General features: G+C 43.5%; 1 protein-coding gene across 11 annotated transcripts in view; it reads left to right on the top strand.

Annotated features, from left to right (window-relative positions):
* Window positions 1-205: 205 nt before the first annotated feature.
* The window catches only part of LOC104368928 (rap1 GTPase-activating protein 1), a 66,143-nt gene continuing 54,148 nt past the window's right edge, over window positions 206-12,200 (top strand). For 7 of the 11 annotated variants that reach the window (XM_042788407.1, XM_042788404.1, XM_042788410.1 and 4 more), the window contains exons 1-2: window positions 207-382; window positions 8,910-8,945. In XM_042788407.1, the coding sequence (XP_042644341.1) occupies window positions 8,928-8,945 (18 nt within the window). In that variant the 5' untranslated portion in view covers window positions 207-382; window positions 8,910-8,927. Of the gene's footprint in view, window positions 383-8,505; window positions 8,538-8,909; window positions 8,946-12,200 lie in introns of those variants that run through there. The other 4 variants (XM_042788405.1, XM_042788411.1, XM_042788406.1 and 1 more) reach the window with 3 other exon arrangements.

Below are 12,200 nucleotides of genomic sequence, written 5' to 3'. Positions count from 1 at the left end.
AACTCTTATTTTCGAAGGTCATCCTTGCAGGTCTGGGATTAGAAGTGCAGGGAACAGGATCTGGGTGGACAGAGCTGCCTGTGCTCCACCTATGGAGCTGCCGGTCTGGTCCCTTCCCTTAGGACCAATCTTCTTTGCTTGAGAGCACAGCTGTTCCACAGGCTGGCTGTTCAATCGACAATGATCTCTAGTTTCAAGTATGACAGCACCGACCTGCTCACTCTCCATTCAGCAGCCCGTGGGGGCAGCAGAAGTGAAAGGGAGGGAGGAAGAGGGAGGACACTGCAACCTACGTGAATAATTGATAGTGCAAGGAAGGGAGAGCAGCTGGGTTCCCTGTCTCTATCTGCTCACCAGCGGGGGATGAAAGATCCTTGCTCAGGTAGGGGATGAATGGCTTAGCTCCTCTTATTCTTGTTTTATCTGCAATGCCAATGAAAATATATTTTGCATCTAGGAGGAATGGTTGCAAAGATAGCTGGGGCAGGGCTGATCCAGACCTTCTCTGCTGCTTGTGTGGCATTATGTAATGGATGTGCATTGGGGCAGTTTCCTCCTCAGCAGGGAAAGTGGCTGTATGCTTTTTAAAAATCATTGTGCTATACTGCATTGTGTAGAGAAGCAGTTGGGGAGAGAGAGAAAGAGAGAGAGAGGGAGAGAGAGAGAGGGAGGAGGAGGAGGAGGTGTGGAGAGCAGATTTCTGCATAGGTAATTAGACAAACTGAAGATATGGAGGGGCATGAAAGAGGGTCTGTCCACACTCAAAGGAATCCCACCCTGATTCTGTCAACCTTTGATATAAAATGATGAGTCCAAGTAGGCAGTGGGAGGTGCTGTCTGTGCACACTTGCTGCTGTATTTAGAAGCTGTGTGCATAGATCTTTGGAAACAGTTGATGTGAAAACATGTATGTTTCTATCTGTGGGTGCATCTATGAGTTTGTGACAGCAGAGTGTAATATTACAGTAAAACATTTAAAAATAGAGTTTTTGCCCTGGAGAGTTTACTGTAGAAAGATATGTCACTGTGTTTATGTGGTACTGTGCAGCTTCTGATGTTCTTAGAATGACTCAAATAATTAATAAAATTGCAGAGATCAGTTTCTGTGTTACAGCTAATACAGACTTTTCTTATGCGAACAAGATAAAATGCTAATGCAGTTATAAGAATGAAGAAAATGTTAACAAAAACTGGGAAAATACATAAAAAAAGGTGTAGACAACAATTACTGTAATACATGTATTAACGTACCTGCAAAGATACCTGAAGGAACAGAAACTTGTGTGCTAGTCCCTAAAACACACAAGAACTATAAAATCCATGAGTGCTGCAGATATAGGCATATGTGGATTACAGTGTGGGACTATAAGTACACAGAATTAATTATGTAAGAATGCAAGTATCAGTAGGAACTGTATCTACTAAAATCTTATACTGTTGCATCGGCTGTGTAAATAGTAAAAATTGTTAGCTTGATTATAAGTTGAGGAACAGTAAGGGGAAAGGACGCCTGTGATTGGCTTATATGTGGAAGTGTTTTATTCATACGCTTATTGCTAAAGGAGGCTAATTAGAACTGTAATTAGGGTATTTAATAATTGTTTGCTGGTGGGTCTTGGGGGCTTTGTACACAGCTAGAGTTACATGGGAGGTTCGGTAAAGCTGTGAGACTGTTAAATGAAAGCTGAATCCAGTGCGGTTTTGTAAGTGAACAAAGTTGGCTCTTGTCCATAGTGGCAGGCTGATGAATAGCAGAAAGACCTGAGTCTCTCTAAGTACTTTGCTTTCACCGTGGCCAGGCTTGCTATTGCTGCCGATAATGACCCTGGGATGGGGGAGGGCAGTAGTTACTGATCCTAGCCCTCCCTAACAGCAGAAAATAATGTCTCTTCCTCCTTCCTGGATGCAGCAGAAGTGGCAAGCTTGGCTCTTTGCCTTGGCCCAGTCATATCTCTGCTCAGAGATTCAGGTGAATGAATAAGAACTGCTTGTGCAGAGAGCAGCTGCTGTATTCAGTGCCCTGAACCCATCTGGGAGGCAACCGGAGCGAGGAGGGGGCTGTATGAGTTAGCCCATAATCTAGCACCAGATCTGCTAGTGGGAAAAAAAAAAAAAAAAAAAGGTGACGAGGAAATGGAAACACCTGTTCTCCATACAAGTTCCTAAAAACAGCAAGTCCTTGTCCAATACTACTTGTCTTACCATCACTGACAACCAATAGTACAGTTTCCTTGGCTCGGCTGTCCCAGTGGTGTTCCTGTAGGCTGTGTACCATCCATGGATTTCCCAGAAAGGGGGGGAGGAAGAATCTAGGGGGAACTGATCTTCCAACAGCGGAAGAGAGTCAGAAGTCATCACCCCATCCCCCGTTGTCTCATTTTTCCCTCATCTCTCCTCCTCTTCGTCTTCCCCTGTGCCGCTGCCCGCCCCGGCCTGGCTGGGGCCCGGCCCCGGCCCTGAGGTGGCCTTTGCTGTAAGCCCGGCCTGGGGGGAAGGGGAGGCGTGAGGGCAGGAGCCCGGGGCGTGGGAGGGAGCTTGTGCCGCTCTCCTGGCGAGGCCGGAGCAGAGGAGGTTCTGGAGGAGGGAATCGGGGAGCTGACTCAGCAAAGCAGTCCAGCACGATTTCCCGGGAGTGCAGCGTCCCTGCCGGAGCCTGCGGAGGGTAGGTACTGGTGTTAGCGGTCACAACCGCGAATAGGACTTATCTACACCCAGCAGATAAGCAGGCACCTCTTTATTCCAGCGCTGGGGAACACGGGGGATAGCTCCACCACAGACGTGTTCTCCGACAGGTACAAAGCACAACATATTTATACACTTTTTCAGCAGAGTCATGGTTACGTAAGATCAACAAAATTCATAAAGTTTAGTTTGACCTTAATAATGATTGGCTTTCAGTTACCTCACCTTACCTCTATTCCTATTCTACAGAAATCATTGGTCATCTTTACTGATTGATTTGAATAGAATGGGGGGAGGGTAATGATTAGCATATTCATGTTATTTCCAGGAAATCATTACCATATGCAAATGTCTCTAACACATGCGTGGTTATGTTGGACAGGGGTCCTCTGGTGGTCGTCGATAGTCTTCCTCACTGTGTGCGCTGGTTGAACTGCATCCCTGCGCACGCTCATTTCATCTTTGGCCAATGCTCATTTCTTCTTTGGCCGATCTTCCCAACCAAAACCAGTTTCTTCTGGTACCTATTGTTTCAAATCAAGATCCATAACCAGTACCCACTGGTTTGATTCAGAGTCCATAACAATTCTTATAGTGTTCAAGGCACACGGCATACTAGCTACCTAATCCTAAGGGCCTTAGTGTGCTTTATATTCTCATAGGTGCTATAGCTTCATTTTAAATCAAAGTCATATTTTAAACTAAAATCAAAATAATATTCTAGGAGTCAAGCTATTTTATTAAGGTAACTGCAACACTGGTACCAGGCGGCCCTGCCTCATCTACATCACCTGGCTCCCTGCTTTTCCCCCCCGGCAGCCCAGGGACAGGGTAGTGGAGCGGCTGCAGGTGTTTGGGGTGAAGTGCTGGAGCGGATCCCACCCCCGGCAGTGGCCATGTTGTGAGAGCAGGGGGAAGAGACCTCACAGATCCCCTGACAGAGTGGGGAGCCGAGGAGATGGAAGGTGATGTCTGTACCCCAGCCCGGTAGGTCTGAGCCTGACTTTGCCAGCAAAGCGGCATCGCTGCGGTCCCTCCTGTTTTGGGCCCCGGCCTGGTCAGGAGGAGGTGGGTGGATGAAGCTAGTGGGTGCTCCTCTTGATGAAGGGAAAGAAAGGGCACAAGTATGCCTTGCTTGCTTTTCTCCTGCCTCCCTCAGAGTGGAAGAGTTCTCCAGTTTGCACTTCTCAGGAGGTGAGAGTGTCGTGGCGAGATTAATTTCCCTCCGGAGTTCTCCTTTCTCCAGTCCTGCAGAACTCCCTGGGTGGGGAGTGAGAGCTAGCTGGGTTCTCCAGGTGTTTTCTATACCCTGCCCACGTTTTTTGTCGGTGCAAGGAGACAGAGGAGGTCCTGAGCAGGGAGCACAGATTGCCTGCACGTCGGAGCTGCGGCTCACACGGGAGGGGCAGGAGATCCCCAGCAGCCAGGATGGAGAGTGCAGCTGGAAGTAAGAGTAAGTAGGCAGAAGTTTGTGACCAGCTGAGAACAAACCATGTCCCACCTGTAGTAGTTGCTTCCTTTTTATAGTTCTGTTTTAGTAATTCCTTCTCTTGAATTTAGGAATCCATATGTGAGCAAAATTAAAAGCTGTATAGGTGTTAGTAGAGTAAGGCTATCCGTGTCATGTTTTCAGCTGTCTTCACTGAATACCTAAAAATTGTATTTGGTAGAGCAAATATGTCCTTCTAAGGGAGAAACAAGAGAGAGAAAGAGTAGAAACTGTTGCTTAAGGGAAGTGGTTGCCCAGAATTTTCCTTATGAGCATTTCAGGCCTGATCTTGTTTCAGATTACCTTAAATTCTTCTGAATTGTGTTTTCCTTCTAGGGTGGGACTTTAAAAACATCAGTGTCTCATTGCAAGAATTGCTCGTCAGACTGGCATGCCAGTTATTATACTGACTGTCATTCCATAATTAGCTGCAAATCATGCTGTATTGTTTCTCCTGCTAGAAGGCTTCCAGATTAGCAAATGTTTTTACAATAGCTGAGGATTTGGGGCACTTGTCTCATCAGAGTGCAACAAATCCACTTTACGTCTGGAACACTTATGAAAGGTGGATGAAAGGGTGTATGAAATCTGTCAAGGCCAATTTGTGTTTTTCTCAGAACGAATGTTTGCACTGACTTCGTCGTTGGACTGGCTCAACTATAGCAGATGGGAATGATATTTAGAGCTGTATAGAGAGATCACAGGACTGAACTAGCAGAAGATACTGCAAGACAGGAATATGGGGAGTGAGCAGAGTTGTGTGTGTGGAGATAGTGGCTCAGAGGTGTGCAAAGGTGCTTCTCACACTGTTTCAGAATTGAGAGTGCAGTCCTTAGCAGTGGATCAGCAATGTCTACTTTTAGTTTGGCTACCTGCTTGAAATTAATGCACTGGTTATTGTCACTAGTAAAATCCTAGTTTAGTTTTCAGCATTTTCCAGGCCCTCTGCTTCCTTTTATTGCCATTTCCTAAAAATAAAGCTTCAGCAAGTATACATTTGCACGTACATATTACTTCAGTCTGCAGAATTGCTTTTCTTTTTCAGAAGGATGATATTCTGCTTTTCTGTGGTCAAAGGGTTTGAAGTTCCAATTTGAAAGAAGTATGTTCTCTTTCTATAAATAAATCTTAGTGATTTTTAGTCCAGAAGTTCAAAATTCACAGATGGACTTTCAAGCAGTAGTTTCAGTGGCCACAAATTTTTGTCATATTTTATAGAAGAGAACATAAAGTTTAAGTCATTCTCCTGGATTTTTAAATTCCATTAGCACATTCTTAATCTGGGATAATTACAGAATTGAGAACATCTCTAAGTGAGACCGGTGATTTTAGCATCTGCTGGAGTCGTTTTGACAACAGAACTGTACTAAGATTGAACAGTAAGGAGCAGGTGCTTCATGAAGTGCTCTGGTCAGTCTGAGGTGTAGAGATGAATTTATGCTGAGAGAACAGGGGCAAGACTGGCCACTCTGACCTTATGGAGGAGTTGCCAGACTTCCATGATGCAGGTGTGTATTCTACTCTCTCCTGAATGATTCAGGATTCAAACCAGTGACATGCCAAAGAAAAACACTGTATCATGCAACAAGGCTCCAGAGCATCCAGTTGCACAAAAGTTCTACTATTACAGTTCTCTGAAGATGGCTAGTTTCTGTAAATGAGAATTTATCAAATGAAGCTCTTACCTTTTTAGGGCTCACAGAACAGGAACTTCAGATTTCTAAAAGAAAGAAAGAAAATCTTTCATGTACTGCCTTTTGTTGGTCCCAAACATGCTTCAATTAAATAAATAAGATGATAAGTAAAGCATGTGTTCGTGTAATATTACACTTGCTATCTAACTATTCCAGTAGTTATTTGAGGATGTCAGGACTAACTACTACATATTCCCTCTCATATACATGATGGCTTAATCTTTAGATGCATTACACAGATGTCTCACATTTGAATTTTAGGAGAAAATTGTGGGATGGAAGCATTGTGTTACTTTGTGTAGATCTGCCTATGTACAAGTTACATGATGCTATTGGGCTACTAAAATAAATTGTGAATTGTCAGAGAATTGGTGGGCATAGAGATTCTTGGACCTTGTAATAGACTGTAGCTTCATGATTACAGAAATATGTTATATGTGCATGCAACAGGTAATGAAGCCACTGGTTTCAAAGCAAGAGTTGGGATGACTTACAGGTACCAACGTATTAGTGTGGAAGCAGTAGGAAGCAGGCATCTAACAGCTAGAGGATAATAATCCATGATTGCATTATATAATCACGTAACAAACATGGATTTGACAGATGGACCACTTGGTGGATGATGAATTGGCTGGATGGTCACACACAAAGAGTTGCCATCAATGGCTTGATGTGCAAGTGGAGAGCAGTGAAGAATGGCGTTTTTAGGGGTTGGCACTGGAACCAGTGATGTTTAATGTCTTGCTGGTGACGTGGACAGTGGGATTGAGTGCACCCTCAGCAAGTTTGCTGATGACACCAAGCTGTGTGGTGTGGTCAACACGCTGGAGGGCAGGAATGCCATCCAGAGGGAGCTTGACAGGCTTAATAGGTGGGCCTGGGCAAACAGGGCTCAACAGGGCCTGCACATAGGTCAAAGCAATCCCATGCACAAACACAGGCTGGGTGACGCATGGATTTAGAGCAGCCCTGTGGAGGAGGACTTAGGAGTCGTAGTGGATGGAAAACTGACTATGAGCCAGCAATGTGACCTCACAGCCCAGAAATCCAACCGTATTCTGGGCTGCATCAAGAAGAGTGTGGCTAGCAGGTCGGGGGAGGTGATTCTCCCCCTCTACTCCGTGCTCATGAGACCCCCCTGCAGTGCTGTGTCCTGCTCTGGGGCCCCCAACGTAAGGACATGGCTCTGCTCGAGTGGGTCCAGAGGACCACGAAGGGGATCAGGGGGCTAGAGCACCTTCCTTATGAGAACAGAGAGTTGGGGTTGTTCAGCCTAGAGAAGAAAAGCCTCCAGGGAGACCTTATAGCAGCCTTCCAGTACTTAAAGGTGGCCTACAGGAAAGAAGGGGAGGGACTCTTTATCAGGGAGTGTAGTGATAGGACACGGGGTAACAGTTTTAAACTGAAAGAAGGTAGATTTAGATTAGATATAAGGAGCAAATCCTTGACTGTGAGGGTGGTGAGACACTGAAGCAGGTTTCCAAGAGAATTTGTGGCTGCCCCCTCCCTGGAAATGTTCAAGGCCAGGCTGGATGAGGCTTTGAGCAACCTGATCTAGTGGAAGGTGTTGCTGCCCATGACAGAGGGGTTGGAACCAGGTAATCTTTAAGGTGCCTTCCAACCCAAACCAGTCTATGATTCTAAACATATTCATTATGCCTTACAAAGCAGATGAATCTTGTCTCTTCTATTAGAAACTTGGGCTTTGTTTCCAGCCCCACCTATGTGACCATGACTTAAACCCCAGTTGTGACTGCTACCAAAAACTGTGAATGGCATGGAAAGTTTTTTAGCTAACAGTAGGAGATCTGCAGCTAGCAGTGAGACTGTCCATAGTGCAATGGGCAATGCGATATATGTCTTTAAAACTACAGTGTATTGTAATATATTTTCAGTAGATGTGCAGACAAAAGTCCATTGAATGTGCACACTGGCTTTACTGTGCTTCCATCTCTCCTGCATGGTGTATTGGCTCTATTCTAGCACAATCTGTTATGTTCTTGTCTTGAAGACTAACACCCAGACTTTGACAACTAGGGCTGTCCTTTAAGTGCCGATTTCAGTGATATTTAAGAACTTTCAGCTCTTTTAATATAGTTCAGCTTTGGGATCTGATCCCAAAGCTTGCCATGAGACCCGTCTTTATTCTGTTTCAAATCTATGCTAGAGGAGGAACTTGGCAAAAAAGATAATTCCGCACTTACACAACAGTTCGGAGGAAAATAGTGTGTGTGAACAGAGACAGAGCAGTCTAGGCCAGAAGATTTTTGCTGTTATATCCAGGATGTTTGCAGGCAGCAAGTGGTACGTTAAGACAGCTCAGGGCCTCTCACAGGGAATGACAGCTTCCTCAGAGACAAGAAAAGGTCTCAGGAGAGGAAGAGTAAGCAGAAGACAGCAGAAGGCAAAGGAGTCAGTGCAGGCAAGCACTGACATCTTAGTTCTCTGAGTTAGAAGTTTTTATTTTTTCTTCCCCCCCCACTTCTGCCTCTGTCTCTTGCAGGAGGTCTGAGGAGGGGGTGTTATAGACTCACCCACCCAAGGCTTTCCATGTGCTCTTGTTTCTGCTGTCCCCAACAAGGTAAAGGCAGTCCATGTTCCTCTGGCTCAGGATTGGAATGTGCCTTGAACCACTGAGCAGAAGAAATGACTGAAAGCAAGCTTGTGTGCATGTATGTGTTACAGCTATAGTTGCCTACTTCTGTGAGAGTCCTACACTTGCTCATTTAATCACTTCTTGTGCTATGCTGCATCAAGTCACTAGCCTGACCCATTGAAAGAGAGAAATTCCTGAAATTCCTGATAACTGTTCAGGTTCCAGGTCAAGCTTTTACAACACAAGCTGAAGACAATTTGGCCAATTGTATTGTCTGTACTATCAGTTAAGGAAGAATGACTTGATCTTGCCTTCATCGAGCAGGTAGTTTCTGTGCCAAAACATAGAAAGAGCTGTTGGCTTCTTCAATATCTGGGTTACCACAGAAGATAATGTTAGCTTCTGCAAATATTAAATTATTTTCCCTGTTGTCTTTTCCTTTTCACAGACTCTGGACTTTTTTGAGATGATTGAAAAAATGCAGGTAAGGAGAAGTTACTCTGTCAGACTTTGGCATCTCTTGATTTTTCATAGCCAAACAAATAATCAGCTGCTATTTGTCTTGTCACTTCACTCCCAATACCCTTTAATTTGAGTTTGCAGAGTATTTCACTCTTCTAGGCCCAAGCTCCTATACCTACTCTTAAATGGTGTTTCAAGAGCATTTTCCTGTGTTCATTTTTCCAACCAGCATGATGGAAGGCATAGACTCAAATTATTATAATTTTTTCCTTTACAGAAGTGTGATTCTGAGAGAAAATCAAAGTTGCATTAAGATATCTCTGGCATCTTCTTCAAGAAACTATGTTTCTGCTTGGTAGCAGCTGCTAATGACAGGTAGTTAATGGGATGTCAACACAACTGCATTTAGCAAGGTCAAACAGTTTAATAAATAACTACCATAGGCCCTGTCTTTAACTTGCACAAGAAAGAAGGACTTTGGCTTAATCTCTTATGGGAATACGTGCATTTAGTTGCATATATAACATTATAAAGTTAAAATAGAGTAAAAGGGAAAAAAACAACCGTGCCTTACCAAATAAAGAGATAGTAATATCATAATATGTTATATGTGTGTTATATATCTAGCAACAAAATCCTTAAAGCTAAATTTTTCAGATGATCTGTTCTCAGAGTATCCTTACAGACTACCAATATTTTCTCAAGTGTTACACCTTTAAAATGCAGTGGCTAACTTTGACCTAACAACACGTACCATGGCACAGAACTCGTGCCTTTTATTATGTGCAGGAATTAAACTTATGAGAAACAATTAATGTATTTTCTGGAATTTGGGTGATCAAATTATCGGTGTGAGGAAAATGCAAAACTTTGGTGGGACTACAAAGTTGAGGAGGTGAAAGGTAGCAGCAAAACGTTGAGTATGGAGTTATGAGGCTGAAGTACTATTTGGCAGACTAGAAAGGAGAAGTGGAGGAGGGAGGGGTGTAGGTATATCTCCTATATATTCACGTGTAGACAGACACAGACCTTAAAACCAATGTACTGACACCCAAACTATGTTTGGGATATATTCTCAGTGCTTTAGAATAACAAGCTCTGTAAGCGTGCATGGGCTCATTTAACTCTGTGCTAGAATGTAAGCTTGAGCTTGCAGAACTTCTTGTTCAGTTTAGGTACATGTTACAAAGGTATGACAGTCCTTTCCAGGCCTTTTGAAATCTTTATAAGGAAGAATCACTAGCATATGTCTCTTACTGGAAGACTGTGTTGCTTAAGATTCTCGGTGTTTCTCAGCCCCCGGTTTACCATCTGAAAACTGTCTGTCACTGGATTTGGACCTTTAGTTATATAACAGAGGGAGCTGATGAGAATTTCCAACATATGCAGACCACCTAATTTTACATCTGTATTGGTTTCTTAGCTGCACATTGTTAAAACTGTGTAGTGTTGTTTGCTTTTTATTTTTTTTTTTTAATTTAGCTTGCTTTGTCACCTGACTTGCATTAGGAGAATTAATAACTGCTGCTTAAGTATCACAGCAATTTTTTGAAAGAAGGGAAGAGAGGTGTTTTCCAAAAGACCTGCCCCCCCCCATTTATTTTTATTATTTGTTGTGATCTTTCTTTATATTTTTACTAATTCTTTACTTATTCTTTTTTGTTTGTGCTTTCGCTTTCCTTCCATTTGACTCTGGCTATCCTTTAGATTCCTTGAATCATTCTTGAAATTATATCTAGATTTTCATTAGCAATCAAGTGAGTAAAAGGCAAAGCTGGAGACTTGGACATTTCTCCCATAAAATAACAACAAAGTCACAGAATATAATTAGTTTTTGAGTACTTTAACAATCAGATTGGAGTATAATTGTTTGACTGAAAATTAACATAGCCATTTCACACTATGTGTGATGAATTAACAGGTACAGTTGTGCTCTCTTTTTAAATTGAAGCCTGTCCCTAAGATCTGGGAATGAAGTTTGCCTGTCCCCCCTGTTCCCCCCCCCCCTTTTTTTTTTTAATCTTAATAATCACTCTTTGAAGTAAATGGGCTACTGGATGCATTGTTCTATGCATACAGATGTAGTGAAGTCACAGTAAATACTTTGTTATGGACACTTAGGAATACATTGTTCCTAAATGGCTCCACAGTGCATCAGTTGAAAAGCAAGCAAATCTTATTTCAGCCAGTAAACCCAGATATTTCAGGTCTTCACATACTTGCATATCCAATCCCTCTTCACTGACCTGCTTTTGTCTTTTATGGTGTGATGTTCACTATCTCTATTCTGCATTCGTACAGTTTCAACATATCTTTCAGTCTTACTTTCTCAGAACAACCTTCATATTTTTTTTCCAAGTTGTCTGTTTTGAACTAGACTCCTCAAGGCACTGCTCTTTCCCCTTAAATATGTGTTATCTTAGCACTGTTATGCCATGTTGGACCTGACTGTTAGTCTGGGCAGCTCTTCTGCTATCCATTCTTTCACCCTGCTCAGGCCAGGTCTCCCCTGTACAGGACCCTGGGAATATCAGATTCCCAGACTGATGCTGTCTCCAGTAAGCTACCCAGGGAGACAGTGAGGGAAGGTCTTTCACTAAAGTCAATGCTACAAGCCAAACTGGACCGAACCAGAAGGGTGTCTCAACAGGTGGCTGCGACTACTGTAGTTTATGCCTTTCCCTTTTGAGGAATGATAGTGATCATCAACCAGTTGTTCTGCCTGTGCTTTGACACTTCAGCAGCTTATGCTGTAAGTTCCCTGCGGTCCTGCTTACCCTCAAAAGTAAAGCTTTGGACTATACAGACCAGGCCTGCATTAGATCTTTTCCAGTATCTTAAGCTTCACTCTGGAGGAGAGGTTGGTAGATTTAGTCTTGCGTCTTCTGCTCCCAGGCTACCAGGAGCTCCTTTAACACTGCAGAGTCATGGAAAGTGCTCTCACATTCCTCCACCCTCTGTAGCAGCTCTAATACAAACAGCAGCTTCCTTACAGCAGCCTAGGATGTTTTCCCTCAGGCGTCTCTGAGGTGCTGGTCTCCTACCAGCACCTCCTTTGGAAGTGGAAACTTCTTGCAGTTATTGGATCTGCCAAAAATGCCAGGGAAGGAGAGAGATATCTTACAGAATTGCAGTTTCCCAGTATCCATTTCTGTGTTCAGAACCCTCCGGTACATACCGAGTTTGGCCCTGTACTTTCCACAGATGGTTCCAGAAGGCTGGGGATGCTTTGTACCTACATGTCCCTCCCCTCTCAGTCCTGTTTTGATAGAGCATA

This window comes from Tyto alba, unplaced genomic scaffold, assembly GCF_018691265.1.
Source record: "Tyto alba isolate M040663 unplaced genomic scaffold, T.alba_DEE_v4.0 Super-Scaffold_14, whole genome shotgun sequence".
Classification (NCBI taxonomy): Eukaryota; Metazoa; Chordata; class Aves; order Strigiformes; family Tytonidae; genus Tyto; species Tyto alba.
This window is presented reverse-complemented; position numbering and strand designations above follow the sequence as displayed.